At 53.1% G+C, this 23799-nt stretch overlaps 1 protein-coding gene and 1 non-coding gene across 6 annotated transcripts in view; both read left to right on the top strand.

The window, feature by feature from the left end:
* Nucleotides 1-23799, top strand: part of TOX2 (TOX high mobility group box family member 2) — a 151788-nt gene that overhangs the window by 62936 nt on the left and 65053 nt on the right. For all 5 annotated transcript variants that reach the window (XM_066387745.1, XM_066387742.1, XM_066387743.1 and 2 more), the window contains exon 2: nucleotides 23261-23326. In XM_066387745.1, coding sequence (XP_066243842.1) covers nucleotides 23288-23326 — 39 coding nt within the window. In that variant the 5' untranslated portion in view covers nucleotides 23261-23287. The remainder of the gene's footprint in view (nucleotides 1-23260; nucleotides 23327-23799) is intronic.
* TRNAT-GGU (transfer RNA threonine (anticodon GGU)) lies at nucleotides 2444-2519 on the top strand. Its single transcript has one exon. It is a non-coding gene; the product is annotated as a tRNA-Thr (tRNA).

Here is a 23799-nt window from a genome sequence, read left to right as displayed (position 1 = left end):
TGCTTCTGGCGTCTGGAGCGAGCGGCAGGGGAGCTCGGGCTCACGCGTTCGGGGGCCTCCTCCACCTCGCTTCCGCCACGGAGCCCGTGCTGTTGATGCCCACGTGGATGTGGACGTGCCGTGGTCTGTCACCTCATCTGTTGGGCCACGGGCTTGGGATGAGCCAATGGTCCTGTCCTGGGGAAGCCACCGCCTCCTTCCTTGTGACCCGGCGCTCCGCGGGCTGCCCTGCAGTGCCTTTCTGTGCTTCGGGAACCGAGCACCCGCTCCTCCATCTCCTTAAGTTGCCAGTGACGGTCCCCAGGCGGGGGCTGGGGACATGCCCTGCAGACTCTCAAGCGGGTCAGAGGTGTGGGACCAGGAGCTGGGACTCAGTGCCCCCTGTGTACCAGGGTCTGAGGTAGTTGTCACATCTCACCTGTGCACACGTACTATTAGTGACATAGGGCAAGCTCCTTGAGCCTTGCAAGTCTCACTCTCATCCATAAAACGGGGACACGAATAACTACTTCCCTCTGTTACGACGATTGTGTGTGTGTGTATGTGCACCTAACACGCTTTGCCTGGTAAGTGGTAGGACCTGCATACAGGCTGAGTGAATGAATGAATGAATGGCCCAATGACCCAGAACACGCAGGTCTGCTCGGGAGGAGGGTTTCATGGCTCACCGTGTGTGTGTGTGTGTGTGTGTGTGTGTGTGTGTGTGTGTGTGTGTGTGTGTCCCGGGGAGCCTTCCTCTTGTGCTTGTAGCAGATACCCTGTGTTTGGGGTTCTCTTCTTAGGGAGCTTGGCTGTGAGCCCTGGTGTGCTTCCTGACACTGGCTGACAGGACGTTCCCTGGTCACTTTCATGGGCTCTTGACCAGGAGAGGGATTTAACAGGGACTTACTGGCTGTCTTGAAACAGAACTCTCTTAATTTTCACACTTTCTGAATAGCTTACTGAACACTAGTCACCAGCGTTGTGTTGATGGGGTCTTGGGAGAACAGCCAGCCATTAAACCCGTGTGCGCCGAGAGCCCTGGGCTGGCCCCGGAGGAAGGCCTTGCAAGGGATGTGGTCTTGGAAGGGAGGGTGTAGCCCGGGTATCATCATCCCCATGGACCCCTCTGAGCACAGTGAGCGGAAGCCAGACCCAGCTTTAAGGCTTGGCTTTGAGCCCTGGCTCTGTTCCTTGCTTGCTGTGTGACCTTGGCAGCTCACCTTACCTCTCTGAGCCAGAGTTTCCTTGCCTACAAAATGGCGGATTATTAGGCGGATTAAAGGGAACAGGATATGGAAACAGGTTCTTGGTGCTGAGTAAATAAAGATGCTGTCTTCTCCTCAGGAGGGGACCCTGAGGCACTTTCCAGCTGTCTGTGGGTACTCAGGGTCTGGCACCCAGCAGGCGCCCACTGAATATTTATGGAAGGAACGCAGGTGCCCAGGGGGTGGGAAGCCGGGGTTATTAGTGTATGTCCTACTATGTACTTTGTGATCTGGGGCAAGTTCTTTGCCTTCCTTTGGTCTCTGATTCTCTCAGAAAAGTAATTCAGGATGTTTCCACCGACCCCAACCACTCTACTCCACGTTGGAAATCAGGACTGTGGGTAGCGCTTCCCGAGGACAGTGAGCGTCGTCTTTGAAATTAATTTCCTCCCCGTGGTTAGTGGCATCAGCGTTGGCTCTCTTCTCCCTGCTGCCTGGAGCCTTCACAGACCAGTAATTAATGAAATTGGGAGCAGAGGCAGGGAGGAGGGGCTCCCTGAGGAAGTAGCTCCCTGGCCTCAGAAGGACCCAAGGGCTGCCCAGGAGTCAGGCTGGCAACTGTTCCCATGTGTGGACAACTGCAGACGAAGCCCTGGCATATCATAGATGAGGAGTGGATTCCCGCCTCTCCCAGACCCTGAAGGCCTTTTCCCAGGGAAGGCAGGGCGTCTCCTGCTGGTGTGTGTGTTGAGATGGGCCCTGGGATAGAAATCAGGTGGGCCTGGATTGGCAGGCTTCACTTTCTTGGTTCTGGAGTTGAGACTCTAGGCCAGGGGTCCCCAAACTACGGCCCGTGGGCCACATGCGGCCCCCTGAGGCCATTTAGCCGGCCCCCGCTGCACTTCCGGAAGGGGCACCTCTTTCATTGGTGGTCAGTGAGAGGAGCATAGTTCCCATTGAAATACTGGTCAGTTGGTTGATTTAAATTTACTTGTTCTTTATTTTAAATATTGTATTTGTTCCCGTTTTGTTTTTTTTACTTTAAAATAAGATCTGTGCAGTGTGCATAGGGATTTGTTCATAGTTTTTTTTATAGCCTGGCCCTCCAATGGTCTGAGGGACAGTGAACTGGCCCCCTGTGTAAAAAGTTTGGGGACCCCTGCTCTAGGCCATGCACTCACCTTCTCTGGGTCTCACTAGCTGTGTAGAACAGTGAAGCCAGGGTGAGCAGCGCCCCTTAAGAATGGGGGAGTCAGGCCCTGGCCGGTTGGCTCAGTGGTAGAGCATCGGCCTGGTGTGCGGAAGTCCCGGGTTCGATTCCCGGCCAGGGCACACAGGAGAAGTGCCCATCTGCTTCTCCACCTCTCCCCCTCTCCTTCCTCTCTGTCTCTCTCTTCCCCTCCCGCAGCGAGGCTCCATTGGAGCAAAGATGGCCCGGCGCTGGGGATGGTTCCTTGGCCTCTGCCCCAGGCGCTAGAGTGGCTCTGGTCGCAACAGAGCAACGCCCCAGAGGGGCAGAGCATCGCCCCCTGGTGGGCAGAGCATTGCCCCCTGGTGGGCGTGCCGGGTGGATCCCGGTCGGGCGCATGCGGGAGTCTGTCTGACTGTCTCTCCCCGTTTCCAGCTTCAGAAAAAAAAAAAAAAAGAATGAGGGAGTCGTATAGAAAGGCAGCTTTGACTTGCACATCCTCACCCCAGAGGAGTTCATCTGAAGGAGACAGTGGCTTTAAACGGTTCTTGTCTTCATTCGCGCCTCCTGCCCCAGACATGCCTTCCACCATCATGCCCATCTTGGTTAACACCCTGACTGTCCACTTCTTGGCTGAAGTCATCCTTGACTCCCCTGCCAGCCTCGCCCCCTGCTGGTCCACCTTCAGTGCACAGCCACGATCTCCCTACTTCACCTGGGTGGCTCTGGGAGCCTCGCCTAGGCTCTCTGACTCCACCTTCCTCCTTAGAATCTGCAGCCAGTGGGATCTTTGTGAACCACGCCCCTGCTTTTAAAGCCTTTTTTTTTTTTTTTTTTGTATTTTTCTGAAGCTAGAAACGGGGAGAGACAGTCAGACAGACTCCCCGCATGCGCCCGACCGGGATCCACCCGGCACGCCCACCAGGGGGCGACGCTCTGCCCACCAGGGGGCGATGCTCTGCCCCTCCAGGGCGTCGCTCTGCTGCAACCAGAGTCACTCTAGCGCCTGGGGCAGAGGCCAAGGAGCCATCCCCAGCGCCCGGGCCATCTTTTGCTCCAATGGAGCCTCGGCTGCCGGAGGGGAAGAGAGAGCCAGGGAGGAAGGAGAGGGGGAGGGGTGGAGAAGCAGATGGGCGCTTCTCCTGTGTGCCCTGGCTGGGAATCGAACCCGGGACTTCTGCACGCCAGGCCGACGCTCTACCACTGAGCCAACCGGCCAGGGCCCTTTTAAAGCCTTTTATTGGATGTTCCATGTAGCCTGATGGATATGCTTGGATACCCTCAATAGGCCTGCCTGGGGGGCTGAGGCATGTCTGACTTCAGTTTCTGCCACCAGCAGGCTAGCACCTGCTTCCTCCCTCCCAGGCGAATCACTGCCCTGCTGCCTCTGAAAGCCCCTTCCCCTGATCAAGCTGTCAGGCCCCGGGTTTTGTCTATACAGCCCCTTTTGCCTAGAAGCAGGAGTTTCCACTATCCCTCATGTGCCTGCTCATTATTGTAGACAGAGTGTGCCATCACTGCTTTCCAGAAGCCTCTCTGATGGTCCCCGGGTCCCACCTCCAACAGTCGGGGCTGGGGACCCTTTCCTGTGCCCACCCCATCAAGTCCTCCCATCAGTACTGTGATGCCCATGAACTGGACACTTGCATGAAGCATCTTTAGCCTCCCGCCTTCTGGAGGGCTGGTTAGCATGGAACATTTGTTTGGGAAATGTTCATTTAGGCAGTAAGTGCAAAGATCCTTGCAAATTAAGTGCCTTCAGACCTAGACAGCCTGGGTCAGGAATCCTCAGCCTGTGGTTTGAGTTGGCGGTGTGATCTTGGACAAGCCACTTAACCTCTCTGAGCTTGGAGGGCCACGAGGGGTGACAAGTTGACACCTATGGTCAATGCCCTCTTCTTTCCCACTTGCTGGACAGTAAGTGTCCCCAAAGACCCTTGAGACATTTAAACGGTCCCTCCCCTTTGCCCAGAGCAGAGCAAACCCAAAGAGGGACTATGCCCGTTGGCCCCCAGTACTGTCCAACAGCACAGTGCTGCATAGAACCCTACACAGGAGTGAAAATAGCAGCCTTGGGGCAACCGGAGACGCAGAAGCCACAGGAAGAAGCCGCAGGCCAAGCGGATGTCAGCTGCGCGGAGGCCCCCTGAGGTTCCTGCGATGTGCTGAGCTGCGCAGCCCTCACCCCTGCCCTCGCTGGTCGCCTGACCACAGCATCAGATAAGGCCTCGGAAAAAGTGCTGGCTTCCTCTCTCTGGGGAGGTGTAATCTCAGTGCCATCTCTGGGGTACACTCCATCCCCTGTTGCCTCTCTGGCTTCTCCCCGCATCACCCCTTGTGTGTTCTGCCCACCCTACTGACCTCCACCGGCACACCCCCACCCGAGGGCCTTTGCACCAGCGGTTTCTCCCCCACATCCCTGCTGGGCCCCACTCCCTTGCCTCCTAGTCTGTGCTCAACTGTCACTTTCTTAACGAGGCCTGCCTTGACCAACTGTTTAACTTGCATACCCTCCATCCTGGCACTCCGGTTCATCTCAACTGTTTCTGTAGTTCTTAGGACCTTCTACCACACTATGTAAGGGGGCTTATTCTCCACACGTGTTTGTTTTCTGTCTCCAGTGCAAGAGGGATGCTCCAGGGATCCCTGATCACTGCTGTATCCCGGGGTCCTGGAACAGCGCCCGGCACCAAGCAGGTGCTCCATCAATCTTCCTTTAGGACACTGATGTGGAGAGGGTCAGCTGGGTTTGTTTGGATTCTTGTTTCATGTGTGTGTACACACATGAACACACACATACACACGTGCCCTCAGCCACTTTTTGAGCCTCTGGGTGTTTTAGACAGGGCTGGCCTGGGGCTGTTGGTCATTCGGTGTTTGTAGGAAGGAAGGGGGGACTGATAGCAGTGCCCATGTACAGGGTACCTGTGCTCCAAGCCGAGGGCCTTAGCACGTCCAGGAGTGGTTCAGCAGGCAGGAGAGTAGTGGTCCGATGGGGGGTGGGGAGGGATGGGGCCGCAGACATCAGCAGCGCCTGAGGACCTAGGGGGAAGTGGGAGCCTTCATCCCGAGGACAGCAGGACCTTTGAAGGGTTTCGAGTAGGGAAGGGACTTACAGACAATTTAGGGCAGGCTTCTCCTGGTTTGTGATTAGGTGCAAAAACCCAGTCTGTGTTCTTCCACCTTCTAAGAGTCAGTTCTATACCAGGAACTCCATGACCGTGCTTTATACAAGGTTTCTTATGAATCCATTACGTAGATGGGAAAACAGAGACTGACAGCACGGAGTCTCCCAGAATCCATCCTTCATATGGCAGCCTGAGTCATCTTTCAATAGATAAATCGGAGCCTGTTGCTCCTCTTCAAAAACTCTCTAAGGGCTTCCTGTTTGGGATAAAATCCAAGTTCCTACCATGGCTGTAGGACTGCACATGCTTTGGCTCCTGCTACCACACTGATCTCCTTGTCCTGCCCCTCTGCTTCCTGTGCTCCAGCCACGTGATTCCCAGATGAGAGCTTCTTGCTCACTGACCCCAGGGACTTTGCACTTGCTGATCCCTCTGCCTACAATGTTCCAGCCCCTATTTTGCTTGTGGCAGGTTCCTTCTCATCCTTCCAGGCTCCCCCAGTTTAACTGTCACCCCTAGAGCCAGACCTTGTAAAGCATTTTTCTCTTCATCTTCTTTCTCTCTCTGCACTCTCTCGCTTTGCTTCGTGGCATTGATCAGAATTGTAGCCACTTTCGCATGCTTGCTTGTTTGTCACCTGCCTCCCCCAGTGGACTTGGAGGCCTGTGGGGGCTGGACCGTGTCTGTGGAGGATGCAGGGAGCTTTGGGCCTATGAGGATGGCCAGATGCTCCTGGACCTGCCTGAGGAGATGAGCACCTGAGGAGGAGCAGCCCAATTCCTGTTACCCCTGGTCTTGGTCCAGTCCCAGTGCGGACCACATTCCCCGTAACGTGAAGTGCTGTGCCCGGCGTTTCAGCAGCCTGGAGGATCCACCTGTGCTAATGGGAAAACGTCAGATCTGGGTTTGAGTCCCAGCTCAGCCACCTAATAGCTGTGAGACCTTGGGCAGTTCCCTTTACCTTTCTTAGCCTCAGTTTTCTCTCTGTATAGAAGGATGGTCTCCCACCGAGGCCCTAACCCATGTGTGCCCAGTGCTTGATTCAGCTCTAAACATCCTGATCTGGAATCCAACCAAAGCCTGAGTTCTGAAACCCCACGGGTTCTGGCCAGTGGGCTGTGGACCTGTGTGTGCGCTGCTGCTGCAGACCCTTGTGGGGCACGGGAGCAGAGCCAGAAACCTCGTTTCCTCTCAGTTTCTCGGCAGCCCGCGTCTTCTTAGTCACCTGGGGTGAAGTGGGGTTTTGTTGGCGCAGGGGCAGAGGTTAAAGCTTGGGCAGAATAAGCACAGGTGCACAGGCATTTCTGGTTTGATTTAAAAGGCAAAGTTTTTTCTTATGAATCATCAGAAAAAGAAATCAGAAGGAAGTGTGTGACCAAGGAGAGGAAATTAGGGTTTGTGAGCTGTGTGAGTCACCCCTTTTCTGACTCCTGGGGGATCCCTCGCTCTTGGCAGTTTTCATTCATCTCTGAGGCTCAGTTCTGCATTTTGGAAAACACACTGGGGGCTGTCGTGGTTTTATTCTGGCTCCCACCCCGCTTCCCTTCCTACCATCAATATAGATTTCTCTCCATGAATCGCTGCCACACTGTTTGAATGCTTATGACTCTATCGAATGGTTCTTCCCTGCCTGGGCTCTTCTCGGAGTCCCGCTTCCTGGTTCCAGCCCAGATCACCAGAGCAGCTTCTGCCTGGCTTCCCGGACAGGCTCCAGTCTTACCCCCACCCACCCATTCTCCCTCCCGGAGCCAGAGGCCAGCTCCTGAGACGCGGCTCACATTCCGGGCTTCCGTCTCAGCTCCCCAGCGTAGCCCTGAGCCGCGTGTATCGTATCTGGACAGGGGGCTGCTGGCCGTCGCACGCCAGCTCTTGCTGCCTTCCGGTCCGCTACAGGCGCCCCCCTCTCCAGCTCTTGGCCTCGGCAAATGCTGTGCCCGCTGCCCTCTCCCTGCCATTCTCTGCCTTCTCCCCTCCATCCGCTGCCTTCTCCCCTCCCCTGGCTAATGCTGTTCAGCCAGCAGGTAGATCTGCTTGGAAGCCACCCACCTCCTCTGAGCAGCCTGTAGGCTCCCATGTATTCTGACTCCCAGTATACTTATCACCCATGTTTCAATCCTGTTCCCCTCACTACACCAGACAGGACAAAGACTGTGTCCTTTCCGTCACTGGTTCCTTCCCCAGGGCTCAGGAAAGACAGCTGTTTTAAGCAAGACTGAGTGGAGAGTCTTGCTTAATGGGCAGTGTGACAAGGGGCAGGAAGCAGGAGTCTTTGAGCCTCACCTACCTGCTTCGTGCTGGCTCTCCACTTGGAGTGGGGGCTACGGGGGGTGGGGGCGGTCATCACATTGCTTTCCAGTAGACTAGAAACTGTTTTCACTGACAGCGGCAGTGGGAAATGTCTCAGTTTCATTATAACAGGCGTGTTTTATGTACATTTCTCCCTTTGTCATCGAATCGAGTGCGTTTTTTTTTTTTTCCTATGAATTTGTTTCTTGGTAGATTGCCTCCTGGGCGACTTTCTTGCTTGTGTGCCGTGTCTTTTATTTTTATTTTTTTTAATCTTTTGGTCTCTTGCTGTCTCTTTAATTTGACTGAGCCATTTCTACATCGAATATATTAACTGTCTCATAGTTGGTGCTATTTTCTTAGTCTGATGTCCTTTTCACTTTGGTTTTATTATGCTTTCTTCTACCGAAGATATTAATGCGTATATATTTGAACCTGTCAATCTCTCTTCCTCCGAGATTGCTGCAAGGGCTGAGGAAGTTATCCCGCCGCCGCACATCTGATAAACACTGGGTTCTGTTTTCTGATATTTCCTTAAAACACGGCTGTTTATACTTAACTCTTCAATCTGTTTCGAGTACATTTGGGTGGGGGGCTTGCAGGGGGTATCTACTATATAGTTCAGCGTTTCTAGGCAGGAACAGGCTAACCTTGTTATCTCCGTCCTGTTTAGGAAATAATTGGTCTTTGTCTCTTTGTTTCCGAAAGGAGAGACCACATAGAGTAGTTGTGTGACCGTGAGCTTGCACAGTTACGATGGTGGCTTTGCCACTTTCCAGCTGGGTGATCCTTGAGCACGTTGCTTGCAGTGAGCTTTTCTTCTCTATTAAACGGGATCCTAGGATCTTCCTCACAGGCTTGTCGCAAAGATTGAGTGAAATACAAGGTGTAAAGCCCGTCACGTGTACCGCCCTCCTTAACGGTGGTATGTTCCCACCCATAGTGGGGTCCGGTTCCGCACTCGCTCTGCTGTCCCATTGATTTAAAGGTCTCCCTCGGTGTCACTACCACCCGTCTTTAATTATTTAGTTGTTGCTTCACAGATGTTTCCCTCTCTGACCGAATGAGGCACTCCACCGTGGCTCTTCTTTTAGACACAGTGCTTCAAACTCGCACGTTTGTTTTTTCAGTGACTGTTGACTCCGCCCACCTCGTCCACGCTGCACTATAGCTCCATTTCATTTCAATGATTTGTAGACAACAACCCCCCAGCAACACCCCCCTCCCAGTTTTCTCACCCTCCCAGATCTGTCTACCTGGCAGATGGGCATCAACTGCTCTCACCTGGCCTATCTCCACCTAGTGCCTCGTCACCCCCGGGGTCATCAGCGTTGATGCCTATCCTCCCTGTGGACCCCCAGCTTCACTGGGGATCTATCTTTTCGGTGTCCCCGGTCCCTTCGGAGACTGGCAAGTGGCTGAGTACATTGTGGGTGGTCAGGTCAGGACTTAGTGGGAAGGCAGGGATGCTCCCCACATCCTGGGGCTAAATCTGTCTTCTGGAGACACAGGCTCAGGGGATCAGGTAACCTGGTGGTTGTAACCCTTGGCATGCTATTGTCAGTAACTGTGGGCCATCTAGCAGCCCTGGCCTAGTTTCCCCAGTGGGATCAGGAGAAGGTCTCTGAAGCCCTACCAGCTCAAGTCCCTGTGATTTAATTTACACTCAGTGGTTTGGTAGTAAAGATGAATTAGAAGAACTCATTGGCATCTGCTGTGCCTAGGAGCAAGGTTTGCTGTCTGTTTTCTGGGGAAGGAAAGTCTGTTAGAATAGAGCCCCCCACTCCACCCCTACTGCCCTCCAGGCTCCCGTACTTCAGGATCCCCAGGGAGAGCCCAGACCTGGGGCAGAGGCTCGACCCTCAAGAACAGAGGGCGGCTGGAGTGGAAGGGGTGCCCAGCCTTTCCAGGGCACCTTGGTGTGCCCGCACACTGCCAGGCTGCACGCGCATCCCCACCAGCTCCATTCCCCTCTTACAGGAGAGGAGTCTGAGCACCAGGGAGGCGGGGCCCTTGCCGCAGCCACTCAGCAGCTGGAAGTGCGGAGCCCGGGCAGCGGGAACCCAGGTCTGTGGGCTCCCGGAACTGCGCTGTCCCAGTGTCCTCTGGGCTCCCAAGTCCAAGGCTGCCTTGAAAACATAGCCGCAGTGTTTACAAAGAGCATTTCCTGTGTTATCTGGTACTGACAGGAGGAAGTGAACGTGGTGCTTGTCTGTGTTAGGTTTTGGGGTTAGATGCAAAATGCCAAGTTCAGATGACCTAGAAAACCTTTCTAGGTCAAATTACACTTTCAAAAGGTTTGGGTTTTTTTTCTCTCTCTCTTTCCCTTTTCTTCTTTTTTTAACCGCCCCACGACTGAACACTGTCGTTGACATATTTCCCTTCCAACAATACAAGCCCTTTGCAGCATGATTGAGGCTTGTTTTGTAGCACTGGGGAGAAAATATCTTCCAGATCATCTGCCGCTCATTGTCCCAACCACACTCAGCCCAGCCCCCACCGCCCTGTGCCACAGTGCTGCCCGGCGTACGCTCGTGTGGCTGTTAGTTAATTATCTTTGGCAAGGATCTGTTTGGGGACTTGTTCCCAACTGCTTGATGATAGATAATTGTCAGGCACAAATATGGGCATCGCCAGGCGACCTGAGGCTCTCGACCGCTGACCGCTGACCACAGCTCAACCTCTGGGAGTGGACAGCTCTATGTCTTTGTGTGGCAGCAGGGCAAGACCACAGGAGTGGCGGAGCCTCATCGTTAGAGCCTGGGCTCTGGAGGTCGAGTTCCTGGGTTTGAATCCTGACTCCATCATTTATTATTAGCTGTGTCACCTTGGGCAAGCCCCTTGACCTCGTTTAGCCTCAGTTTCCCCATCTGTAAAATGGAAGCCTTAGGAGTGTAACTTACCTCCTAGGGTTGTTGTGAGGATTACAGGAGTTAAACTTGGTATATCAATCAAAAGAGTGCCTGGCTTATGGTAAGCACTATGTAAATGTTGTCCAAATTAGAATAAATGATCATAGCTGTAGGGGATGCTGTCACAAGTCACCCAGAACTCTTCCTGATTGAGACACTGATTTTGCCAGCTGTTGAGGATGTTGGCTGCGGCCGGCTCACAGCTGAGTCTCGCTCTGAGTATTGCCTTTGGTGGGAGGAGGGGATCTTACCCGAGATTACCTGTCACCTCCCCCGGGGCCGCCTGGGTCCAATGGCTGCCCACTTGGGAATGCAGTTTAGGACATCTCTGCAGAGCCATCCCAGCTCCAGACTCAGGACAGGCTGAGGCTTCTGCTGTGACCTGATCCCAGTTCGACTTGTCCCTGTGCCCAGTCCTGCTTCCTCACTGTCCCATGGGGCTCCCCAGAGAAAACTGCCTCCCTCCCTCGACTTGTCCTGTGCCCTAAAACCACAGGTGACCATCAGATGCTGAATGGGTCTTGATATCCACTTAAAAACACACGTTCCTCTCGCTTGCTTGCCTCTGGACCTGGGCAGAACCAGACAGGGACCTACTCCGTCATGATCCCCACTGGCCCCTTGCTGCCTGATCAAGTCTATATTCAGTAAATAGTGGAATAAAGAAATGAATGAGTGAGGCAACGGAAGATTGTTCTGGAGAAAGATGGCTTCAGCTGCAGTGGGGGTGGTGGGGAACAGGGAAAAGCCCTCAGGCTTTGAAGAAGCCAGCTCCCAGTGGGAGTGGGTTTATCACTCAGAGCCGGAAGTGTGGGTCTCTATCCTCTCTCCCCAGCCCAGAGAGGCCCATGGGACCTCTCACCAGCGTAGGTGAGCCTCTGGGCCCACTGGGGGTGCAGGTGGCACGAGCTGAGAACACAGACACTGGCATCTCCTGCAGCAGAAGCCAGGTGGTGGAAGGCCATTGAAGTCATGAGCTACATGGGGTGGGGTCCTGGCCCTGACCTTGGGTGGCCTCCTCTGGCCACGCCCTGCCCCACTTCCCAGGTCCCAGGTCCCTGCAGCCGCAGCCGCTGCAGTGTCTACAGCCCCCTTGGAACCATTCCCCCTCAGAGCGGCCAAATGAAAATGTTTGTTGAAAACAACATGTGCATAATTAAAGCTTAATGAGCGCTTGTCTGTTTGGAATGTGCAATTAGATTTATAATTGGGGATGGGAGTGAGCTCCAAATGGCTTTAAATGGAACTGAGAGAGAGGATAATTTTTGCCATAAATCTGCGGTAACGCGGACAGTGTGTAAGCCCCCACCAGTGGTAGAAACACAGGCATGCCAGGCGGCCGTGCTGTGCCCACGGGGCCATTCTGCCCAGCAGAGCCTCTTGGCAGCTGCAGCTGGATAATGCCCGGTGGTGGGACTCACCAGCGGTCTTTGAGGGATATCTGCTCTGGGTCGGGGCTGGAGCTCCTGTCTGCAGTGGCCCTGGAATTGGGGCTGACTGTGGGGAGCTGAGGGGGTGGTGCTGAGTCTGGCTGCTCTGGTCCCCAGGGGCGACGTGGGCAGGCCAGGAAGCCTGTACCACCACCACGGCCCCCCGGGCTGGGTCGTGGCGCTCTGTTTTGTTCTCGGCTGTTTCCCAGCGCCTGGGGCTCAGTGAGCATCTGGCGAATGATTGAATGCCTCTGGACCAGACTCTCTCCCTCCGTGGGCCTCAGTTTCCCCTTATCAGTCAGGTGAATTGGATTGAGCTATTGCTGCTGTGGACCCTTCTATCTCCAGGGTTCTGGGTGTGGAGCAGCATCTCGTGAGCACAGTCTAGTAGAAATACAATGCAAATTACACATGTAACTTTCAATTCTCTAGTAGCCACATTTTAAAAAGAAACAGGTGAAATTCGTTTTAATAATCTATTTTAGTTAACCCCATATAGCCAAAAATCTTATCATTTCAGCATATAATCAATAGAGATATATTGATGAGGCATTTTAAATTTGTAAAGAATTTTTTTTGTGGTTGTTGCAATAAGTCTTTGAGACTGATGTATATTTTGCTCTTAAACACATCTCAGTTTGGACTAGCTGCATTCTAAGTGCTGAGTAGCCACAGGTGTCTGGCGGCCTGGACTGTGCAGGTCTAGAAGGACTGTGGTCGGAGGCAGGTGTGGGGGGGGGGGCTCTGCTTCCCCCCGTAATCTGGGGGCAGCGATTCCCATGTCCCGGGGAAGTCACTCCGTCACCAAAGCTGTAGTGGTCACTGGCTTGTACACTACCTCTCAATACTTTTTATTGACTAAAACAAGCAACACCATTCAAGCCAGCCCTTCTCAGCAGTGGGGAAGAGGGCCCTGCGGTGGCCACGGCACTGGGCTGCTCCTGAGGCATGCTCCCAGCCCCTCTGGCAGGCTGTGCCCACGGCGTTGTCCCCCTCACTGGTAGACAAGTCCCCAGACCCAGAGTTGTGAGGTCACCAGCTTGCAAACGGTGGGCGTGAGGAGCCCGTGTGGGCTTGTTGAGGGGCCAGCAGCCTGGACTGCAGACTCAGCTCGGGCACGCACAAGCTGTGTGACTTTGGGCAGGTCCCTCGGCCTCTCTGGGCTTCAGTCGTCACCCCGGGTTGTGTTTTTCTCAGTAGGCAGAATGAGAATGCATCTTGTTCTGGCAAAACAGGATGCCAAAAAAAGAGAAAACCTTTTGTGGGGAGAGAAATTGATATTTGATATTTCACGAAGAAAGTGTAAAAGTCATCCTCATGGAAAAAAATAAGCCCTCAGATGGACTCTCTTATGAAGCTTTTAATTTATGAATTATATTTCAAATTATATATGGTGGCTAGAGGTATCGGGTGTCTCCCCCATGCTTAGGACTTTAAAGGTCTGCTTGAAGCCCCACTTGCAGCACCCTCATGGGATTGTGGTGAGGATTAAATAATAATGTAAGTAATAGCGAATAATTATTAAGTCCCAGGCAATATTCCAAGCACTTTCTGTGTATTAACTTATTTAATCCAAAATGATAATCATACCCATTTTTCAGATGCAGAAACTGAGACACAGTAGTTTAGCTAAAAAGTCTCACAGCTTGGAAAGCAAGCCAGAGATCGGAACCCGGGCAGCCTGGCATCCGAGCCCATGTGTGTAACCACCGTGCTGTCATCCTGGAGTTAAACATACAGGACCCCGGTCAGAGTTTGAGCCTGGGGCTGTATCCCCATCCCGTTCCATCTGTGCAGCGCCTCTCTGTCCCCCTCCCCCAACACCGCCTGGTCCTGATGGGTATCTCTCTGGGAGGCTTCCACCTAAACCGCACTCTCGGTGGGGCCCAGCGTGCAGCAGCTGTTACGTTCGCCGCCTCTATCTTTTGAACCATGTTTTATCTGTGCAGAACGAGTGTTCTCACAGCCCGAGGTGGGGGCTGGAGGGAGCCGTGTATGCAGCTTTGATTGTTTCCCCTTTAGATCTTCATGAGTCTCATCTCTGGGTGCCTGACTGGCTGGGCTGAGGGCTCTGCATCCTTGGCCTTTGATCTCTGTCTCTGTGCAGAGGGGGAGGGGCAGCAACTTCTACAGAACAACTGTTGCTTTCCTACATGGGATCAAGGTCAGGTTCATAACAGACTAGGTGACTCTGGGCAAGTTCTCCCACCACCCCGAGCCTCGCCTTGCTCATCTCTGCAATGGGCTGGTCATGCGATCCCAGTGGGATTTCTGGGAGGGTTCCGGTGAGGCAGCCCGTCACGGCTCTGGGATGAGGGCTGGAATAGAGTAGGTGCTCGCTGGCCTGTGCTCCCGGCAGCCTGGGGGGTCGTATTCCCTGCCCTTGAACCCGGCCAGCTCCGGGGCACCCTCCAAGCTCCATCGTGGAGCTTCCAAGCCCCCTTTATCGGGTGCCTCTCCTGAAAGATCCTTCCCCCCGCTTCCACTCCCCTGTGATAACCTTATCCCACCATGGTCACATTTGTCAAAGAAGAACCCATCGCTCGATATCTGAAACAAGGTGCTGAATTCATTGCTGGACTTTGCAAAGCTAGTCTGTCCCAGTCGAGCAAGAGCTGACCTTTGTAGGGTTCGGGGTAGCATAGAATCCTGGGACCAGAGGACTTTCAGAAGCAGGAGGTTCTGAGACTGGCTGACCTCCTGGCTGTGGACCTGTAGGCATTGGAGTTAGACTCTTACTGATCACTTACTTGACTCTCAGAGGCTGATCTAATGCAAAGCTGTCACTGACCAATTAGGATGGGCTTCACTCAAATTTTGTGGTTACTTGTTTCTATTCTGTGACGATGGGCGAAGAATGGCCTGTCTTCCTTTCTCACACTTGGAGAATAGGAACGTTTTATTCTCCCGGGCTTCTCCAAAGGGCTGGAGGCTTCCCGAGGTCAGGGGCTGTGTCATAACCATCACGGCGCGCCTGGTGTCAGTACAGTGTTGGCGCACAGCGAGCACTCACTAGATGCAGCCAGTGAGCGATGACTGTCGTCCCCTCTGACCTCACATTCCCTTTGCTTCTACCACATTTCAGTGCCTTGTGACAAGCTTTCCTTATTAAAAACCCCCAAAGGTCGGGAGCATGGTACTCAGTGCTTTGTAAGTATAAATATTTCGTCCCTGATACAACAAGGGCACCAACTGATTTCACGTTGCTTCAGGTCTCAGACCCAGGGCTGGGAGTGGGAATGAGTGAGGGGAGACCAGGGGGGGGATAGCATCAAGGTGAAAGAGCTGACCTTGAACGGGAGAGAGATGCTTTACCTTTCCAGACTAAAGGAGGAGAGGTCAGGGTGGGTGTGACGTGGCGTGGGGAAGAGCAGAGAGTTGGGCGGGTGGGGGGGGTATTGGAGGGGCTTGGTGACAAGGTGACAAAGGAGACATGATCCTCTGCTAGACTGTGGGGGAGTGCAGCTGGTGAGGGGTAAGAGTTTAGCATATCATAACAATAATAGATAACGTTAATTAAGCATCTGTCAGAAATCACTACCGTTATTAAGCGTGATGTTACAGCTATTAACTCATAGCTAATATCTGGTAACAGATATATGAGGCAGGAATTCATAACTGCCATCAGTACCATTTTACCGGTGAGGAAACGAAAGCAAAGCGAGGTTAAATGGCAGGTCACACACAGCCAGTAGGTAGTGGGACCAGTACTCAGTTCCAGGTGTAAACGGGGCTGCCCAGTACATCACACGACATATGGAAGTTGAATTAAGTCCAAAGCTGATTTGGGAGGGAGGCTTTCTGGTTGGGCCGAAGAATATGGATTTATAGGAACAAGCGCATTGCTAAGAAAAGACCTAGGAAGAGCTGGATTTCAGTGGGCCTAGGGAAGGGAGGAAGAAATACTCCAGGCTGATGGTGGGACCATGTGCCCCAAGGCTGGCGGTTCCTGCGACATCGGGCTGCTTCAGGAGCTGAGACTCAGGGCCAGAGGCCAGGGAGCATCCTGGATGCCAGGCTTCTTGATGTGGAGCTGCTGCGGGGTTTTGATCCGAGCAGTGGGGTGATTGCTGACAAATCACTAGCGAGAGCCAGGGTGGGAGGCGGAGTGGGCTGGGGGGGGGGGTGGAGCTGAGCAGAAATCTCCCGCAGCTGATTGGATCAGGAGGGTGTAGAGGGAAGAGGTCAAGAGTCACGCCTGGGGTACTGACTGTGGCACCGTGTAGAAGGTGACGCCTTCTCTTACGATGGCAGAGCACTGCAGAATGAGCAGGTCTGTAGGTGTGTCATGAGTTCAGTGCTGGGTGTGTTGAATTTAGGGTGCCCAGGGACCAAATGGAGATGTCCAGGGAGAAACTGTATATTGGAATCTGGAGGTAACTTGGCTGAAGATGAATATTTGAGAGCCAGTGACATGTTATAACCCTGAGAAACCAAGACATTGTTCAGGGAGAGCATGGATAGAGTGAGGAGGAAGTATCAGACCTGCTTATCCACCCACCATTCAACCCATTTAATTCACCCAGGCATCCCACCTATCCAGGAGTCTATCCAGGCAACCCACACACACATCCCAACCATCTATTTGTCTCACCTACCATCTCAATCATCTTCCCGTCCAGCTATCCTATCTCACCCACACTCACCCAGCCATCCCATCTCCTCCATCCATCCATTGATTCCTCTCATCCCAATCATCTTGTCCACACATCCTAACCACCCATCTCCCCATCCATCCATTCTTTCTACCTACTCATCTCACCTTCTGATTTCATCTGTCCAGCCGTGGCATCATCTGTTTATCTACCTACTGGCCCATCTGGCCCATTCATTCCCCAAACTACTCATCTTCTTCTCCCACCCATCTATCCCTCCCTCCCTCCCTCCCTCCCTTCCACCCATATACCTACCCACCATCCATTCACTTATTTCATCCATTCCTACTATCCCCGGCTGTGGTAACCATTGGCCATATGTGACTTTTTTTTTTTTTTTTTTTTTTTTTTTTTTTATATGAAGCTGGAAACGGGGAGAGACAGTCAGACAGACTCCCGCATGCGCCCGACCGGGATCCGCCCGGCATGCCCACCAGGGGCGATGCTCTGCCCCTCAGGGGCGTCGCTCTGCCGCAACCAGAGCCACTCTAGCGCCTGGGGCAGCGGCCAAGGAGCCATCCCCAGCGCCCGGGCCATCTTTGCTCCAATGGAGCCTTGGCTGCGGGAGGGGAAGAGAGAGACAGAGAGGAAGGAGGGGGGGGGGTGGAGAAGCAAATGGGCGCTTCTCCTATGTGTCCTGGCCGGGAATCGAACCTGGGTCCCCCGCACGCCAGGCCGACGCTCTACCGCTGAGCCAACTGGCCAGGGCCCATATGTGACTTTTGAGCACTTGAAATGTGGCTAGTCTACATTGAGATGTGAAATAAGATAAAATACACCGGGCTGCTTATTTGCTAAGTTCCTTAAAGATGAAGATTTCCTAAGACAGTATCAAAAAAAAAAAAAAATGAAAGCATCTCAACTCATAATTTTTCTGTTGATTACATGTTGAAATCGTAAAATTGTGATTCTATTGGGTTAAATAAAACCTGACATTAAAAATTAATCACACCTGTTTGTATTGACCTTTTAAACTGTGGCTACTCGAAAATTTTAAATTACCTCTGTGGCTTGCATTATATTTCTATTTATAGTGCTGATTTTTACCGTCCATCATCCATCCATCCATCTATCTATCTATCCATCCATCCATCCTCCCTTCCTTTCATCTATTCATCATACGTGTCCATCCCACAGATAGTTCATTTCTACCTATTAGGAATAAGTGGCTCCGCAGGTCATAAGAAGGAGGAAACTGAGCCTCTGAGCAGTGCAGGGGCTTGGCAAGGTGGCGCAGACAGAGCCAGCATCGTTTGACTAGGATCAGGGCTTCTCACCTTTTACCTTGGCTGCCTGTTCGCTGAGTTTCCTTACAGATCAAAAAAGGATCTAGGTTTGCGGTGGTGGGGGAGTATCTGTTGGTATAGGGACCCAGGAGCCCCTCTGGCTGAGGGGACCACACAGCGTGGGGACAGACAGCCCCTTGAGAAGCCTCTGTGATCTGAGTCCCCGGTGGCCGTCATGAAAGGGTTATCCCGCACATTCAATATTTGCAAAAATGTGAGTTCTTTCAGATTCCAAAACTCATTTCCATGACAAAACTCTTGGGAAGAGAAGATGAAGGCCTGGCTTTTGCAGAACAATCTTCCAGCTGTAATGAGGACTGAAGATGGCGATGGGAAAAGGAATTATAATTAGAATATGAAATGGGGAAAATTAATCTATTCCAGTCCGTGGTAAGAGGATGTTCTAGCGTTTCATGGAAATTCTTAGGCCGTTGTTCCCCCCCCCCCCCCCCCCGGCCGACATTTTTCTTTTTCCCATTTTAAAGTATACGGAAGGTTGTGTGGTGTGCGAAAAGGAATTTTTGACTGAGGGACTGATAAGTTGTGAGCTATGCAGAAAATTTAAGTTCCTGGGGATCTTTGCTTTGGATGTCTCTGTGTGCCCACGGCACATGTGTTTGTGTGGGCATGGACGTGAGTTCTGTGTACACAATTGCAGATGGTGTGTTTGTGCACTCCTGGGGCCTTCTCTCTTTCCCATGTGTGCATGCTGTGGGTATTGTGTACCCAGGCCCGTCATGGGTCTGTGATATGTGCACACTCATGCTTATGCTGTGGACACGCTTGTTTGTGTTGGTTTTTGTAACCCAGGGATGTGGCACACGTGTGAGTAAGTGCTGTCTTGAACGCTGTGTGGTGTGTAACGTGGGCTCCCGCTGGTTTGTGGTGCATATGTGGTCACCATGCTTGGCACATTGCACCTGTCCCGAACCTCTGTGGTCGCATACACACTCGGCGTTCAGCGTGCGGCGGGTGCACATGTGGGTGTTTCGATCTTGTCTGTGTGCACGGAGCAGGAGGCGGCCCTGCTCTGCTTGAGCACAGAGGCTGGCTTAGTGGCATCTCCCCTTGGTTTGTAAGTTCTTTCCTCCAGAAAGGGCCCCTCCGAGGGAGGCTGAGCCAGGGGAGGCCTGGCGTCCACAGGGTCCCCGCTCCCTTTTTTCCCCTCCCAGGGCTCTGATGCGGTGGAACCCTAGACGGAGGCGGACAGAGCACAGACACCCCTAAGACCTCAGGTGCACTGTGCACGGTGCTCAGCCGCCAGGTCCCGAGCCCAGTGTGCTCCCGGGGCCCGTGCCAGCCACCCAGGGGCCACCGAATGGAGGCTGGCCCAGGCCCTGCCCGAACGGCCACCAGCAGCTCAGGTCCTACTACTTGAAAGCAGGAAGCCAGATTTACACCCGCGCGCGGTAGCTCCTTCTCCGTTGAGTAGATGAGTGAATGAATAAGCCCACTAGAAGCAGGCTCTGGGGACATCGGGGACCCACTGCCCGAACCCCTTCTTATCCCAAGCACACATGTCAAAATCCGGGGTCCACTGTTTACTTCAGGGGAGAAAGCACACGGGCCCCTCGGCTCACGGTGGCTCTCACATCCCCAGAGCCCTTCATCCTCTCTGATCGCCGCGGATGAATCTGTCTTCCCTCCCGGAACCACCAGGAGACCAAGCTGAAGAGGCTCACAGACTACTCGGAAGCCCAGCCCGTCCCTAAATGTGCCATCCTGGGCAACTGCTCATCCTCGCAACTAGTGTCCTTGGTTTTAAACAGGGGGGAAAATAGCTATCTCGTTAGGTTGTTGTGAGGTTTAAATGGGATCTTTTCTGAAAGGTATTTCCAGTGCCGGGTGTACTCACTCATTTATCAGGTGTTTGTTGAGTGCCTGCTGTGTGCATCAAGGAAGAAGGCACGTGGGGCCCCTCCTCTCACGGTGGCCTGTTCTAGCCATTTATAAATGGGCTGTCTCTCTCTTCCCCTCCCACAGCCAAGGCTCCATTAGAGCAAAAGATGGCCCGGGCGCTGGGGATGGCTCCTTGGCCTCTGCCCCAGGCGCTAGAGTGGCTCTGGTCGCAACAGAGTGATGCCCCGATGGGCAGAGCATCGCCCCCTGGTGGGCGGACCGGGTGGATCCCGGTCGGGTGCATGCGGGAGTCTGTCTGTCTCCCAGGTTCCAGCTTCGGAAAAATACAAAAAGGAAAAAAAATAAAATAAAAAAATAAATGGGCTGTGACACAGGCCTTTTGGGGACATCTTTTCCTTTCCTCCTCTGACACATACTCCCATATTTTTAAAACCCATACCATTCCATTTGGTTACAACTGCTTTATCACATGTTTCAAATACCTAGTTAAACTTCTTCCCCTTCTATCTCCGGTCATTCTTTCTTTTAATTGTGTGCTTTTATTTTTTTAAAAAGTTTTACTTTTATCAAAGTAATATGTGGCCATGGTGACACATCAAATAGTGCCCAGGAGCTTGTGTTGAAGGCTCCCCACCCTGCCTGCCCCATAGTCCCATGCCTGATGCCAGCCTGCGTTAGGCATTGGGGGATTTGGAAATGACCAGGACACTGTTCCCACCTCTATGTTGTTCCCACACAGGGGAACAAGGCAGATGTCCAGACAGTGTATGTTGTGAGCCAGAGGAGGTGATAGCCTGGCAGGCCTCCTGGAGAAGGTGATTTTGGAGCCAAGCCTTAATGCATGAGCCCTGAGTGCAGCGTGGTTGGAGCCCTGCGTGTAGTTTGGTTGGTGGAGCCCTGCATTTGGGGTCAGTCTTTTTTATTATTTTGAAATTGATTTTTAGAGAAAGAGGAAGACAGAGAGAGAAAGAGAAATATCAATACATTAATCCGTTGTTCCACTTATTCGTGTCGTCATTGGTTGACTCTTGTATGTGCCCTGACTGGGGATCGAACCCACAATCTCGGAGTGTTGAAACAAGGCTCTAAACACTGCGCTCTGGCCAGGGCCGTGACATTGCCTTTCTTTCGCTAATTCAGCAGTCCATGAAGGATTTTGTCTGTCCTGTGCTGGGAAGGCATTTGGGTGTAACCACCCATTCCACTGCCTTCGATGGGAAGACTGCCCTGGTAAAGACAGTGTGAATGGTTTAGTGGTGGTTTTATCCATCCACCCATCCCTCCATCCCCCCATCCACCCATCCATCTATCTACCCATCTACCCACAAGCATTTATGGAATACCTAGTCTGTGTCAAGCACTATTTTATAAGCACTGAACTCAATAAATTATACAGATGCTAGGAGGTAAAAGGGGCTATTGGAGCAGCAAGCACGAGGAAGAGCAGGGTGGCAGGGGGACCTGGGACAGGGGGTGGCAGTGGGGGGCTCTCAGAGTGCACAGAAACGGGGGGGGGCTGGCATCTCAGCCGGAGTTGAGGAAGGCCTCTCTGAGAGAGGCGGGGCTGGAGGAACTGACTTCCTGTGCCTGGTTGCGGGCGTGTGGATTTTTACAGCCTCCACGAGAGCTGCTGGGCGAGGCCTGTCAGAGTCACACACGCACACTGAGCCGGGCCCAGCGATTAGACAGACTAATCCCTCAGCAAACTCACACCCCTGCGAGACGATGGATGCGCAGAACTACTCACGGGAGCAGGGCTGGGATCGCAAAAGACTACAAACAGCTCAACTGCCCGTGTGCTCAACTAGTCCCACAGATGTGTTACGTCCGTCCTGTGGAATACTAGGATCCGGAAGACAGCATTATGTCCTGATATATGAAAGCCTCCCCCAGATGTGTTGCTAGGAAAAAAAAATCAAGTTCAAAACAGGGTAAAATGCTGTCATTTATGGGAAAGAAGTGTCTATAAGGTGTATATATGCAGACCATTCTGGAAAGGGTGGAAAGGAAGCTCGTAGACGTGGTGGTTGCCCCTGGAGAGAGGCAGTGGGTGGCTGGAAGGGAGGGTGAGGTGGGGAGAGATTTTCACTCTGTTGCTTTTTGTACTGTGGGAATTTTGAAGCAGGTGCGTATAATCCAGTAAAAAAAATAAAATTTTCAATTCAAACGGCCAGCTGCCATTGGCGCCCCACCCGGATCGCTTTACCTGCTAACACAGCCATGTCCCATCTGCTGTGAGCGCTGGCTGCAGGTGGCTCCCAGCTGGCTCAGTTCTCTGGGGAGCTGTCCTTGGTCAAGTGGGAGCCGCTCTGCTCAGAAGGTTATGCCTCCGCCTGTCTCCTCAGGGCAGCCCACAGCCGGTGGGGCTACGAAAGGCCGGCCCCTTGCTTCACGCGGGACTGATTCTGTGCTGCAGTTCTCGCCCAGAGCTCCCCGTGGGGTTAGGCTGCAACCAGTCTCCAGCGGAGACCACATCCGTGCTTAGCCCCCTCACTGCCCTGTCCCGCACCCCCCCCTTCCCTGTAAGGTTATTCCTAACGAGCGCTTCTCAGAAAACACATGCATTTGGATTCTAGGGAAGGGAGCATCCTGGAATTGCTCTACTTGGGCCAAAGCAACATCCTCTGTCATTATCCCCATCTGACAGATGAGGGATCTCAGAAGTTGCTTCACCAGCTCGGGGCCATACTTTAGGGACCAGGGCAGCCAGTGGCCCCGGCGCCCACACTTCTCCCACGTCACCTGCTTCCCCTTGCACAGAAGTCTTCCTGAATCCAGACTTGGCTGCTCCTCAGAGCACAGAACTGCAGTTCCTGGACATCATTTCTACCAGAATTTTACTGCCTGTGACATTGTCCTCAGGGGCAAATGTGAGGGGGCAAAGCCACTTAGGATGGTTAAAACATGAAGGGCATATGTCTGGCAGGCTGTCGTGACCCCAAAGCTCTGGAGATCTCCACCACATGGGATTCCAAATCTAGCTGTTAGCTTGACGTCATTTTGGCCAAGAGAGATATTTGCACACTTCCAGGGACGGGGAGCTCAGTACCTGATAAGGTCATATCTGTGGATAAGGTATGAAAGGCAGAAAGGTTTTCCTCCCCTCACCCTAAGTGTGATGGATGGCGCTGCCCCTCAGAAACCCAGGGCTGCTCCCACACCTGGGTGGGGGGCTCACGGAAATGGGCACGGGATGTTCCTGGCTCTGTCTATGCTTCCCCTTTCCCCTCAGGGCGCTCAGCCCCCTGACCTCCTCTGGCTCTATCTCCTGGGGCCTTCTTGAGAACACTTTATTCAGAGCCACTCCTCTCTCTTTCTGTGTTCCAGTTTGATGGTGACAGTGCCTACGTGGGGATGAGTGACGGAAACCCAGAGCTCCTATCAACCAGCCAGGTGGGTGCCTCATCCTTTCTGGGTGGGGTGGGGGGCTCTAGCCTTGAGCTGGCTGGAGCCCAGCTGCTTCTGGCATGGGGGCAGGAGGGGTGCAGAGTGGGGGCACAGCCCACCACTATCTTCTCTCAGAATGATGAAGAATATCCGTTGAATCCCTTTAAAAGGGACTGTCACACTAGGATACGGTGTTTTCTGTAAATCACCTACCTGGCTTAAGGGGGCATCATTAAAAACTTGACAAAACTCAGAATGTGTTGTCTACATTTTCCGTGCACAGAGGGGAAAGTTTCAGCCACAGTGAACAGAGATGTCACATGCTCCCTGGTGCTGCTGGCCTCTTGCCACCACATGGCACCCATGGGGACATACACTGCGGTGGAGGTACACGTGCCCATGCAAAGGCGTGCAGGGTTCTCCCGGCAATCTGTAGTCGTTTAATACCACTGGGCGGGCCACGGGCGTGGCAGTGCTCC

The sequence above is a fragment of the Saccopteryx leptura genome, chromosome 5, assembly GCF_036850995.1.
Source record: "Saccopteryx leptura isolate mSacLep1 chromosome 5, mSacLep1_pri_phased_curated, whole genome shotgun sequence".
NCBI lineage: Eukaryota > Metazoa > Chordata > Mammalia > Chiroptera > Emballonuridae > Saccopteryx > Saccopteryx leptura.
Note: the sequence above shows the minus strand (reverse complement) of the source record. Positions and strands in the feature narration are given on the sequence as shown.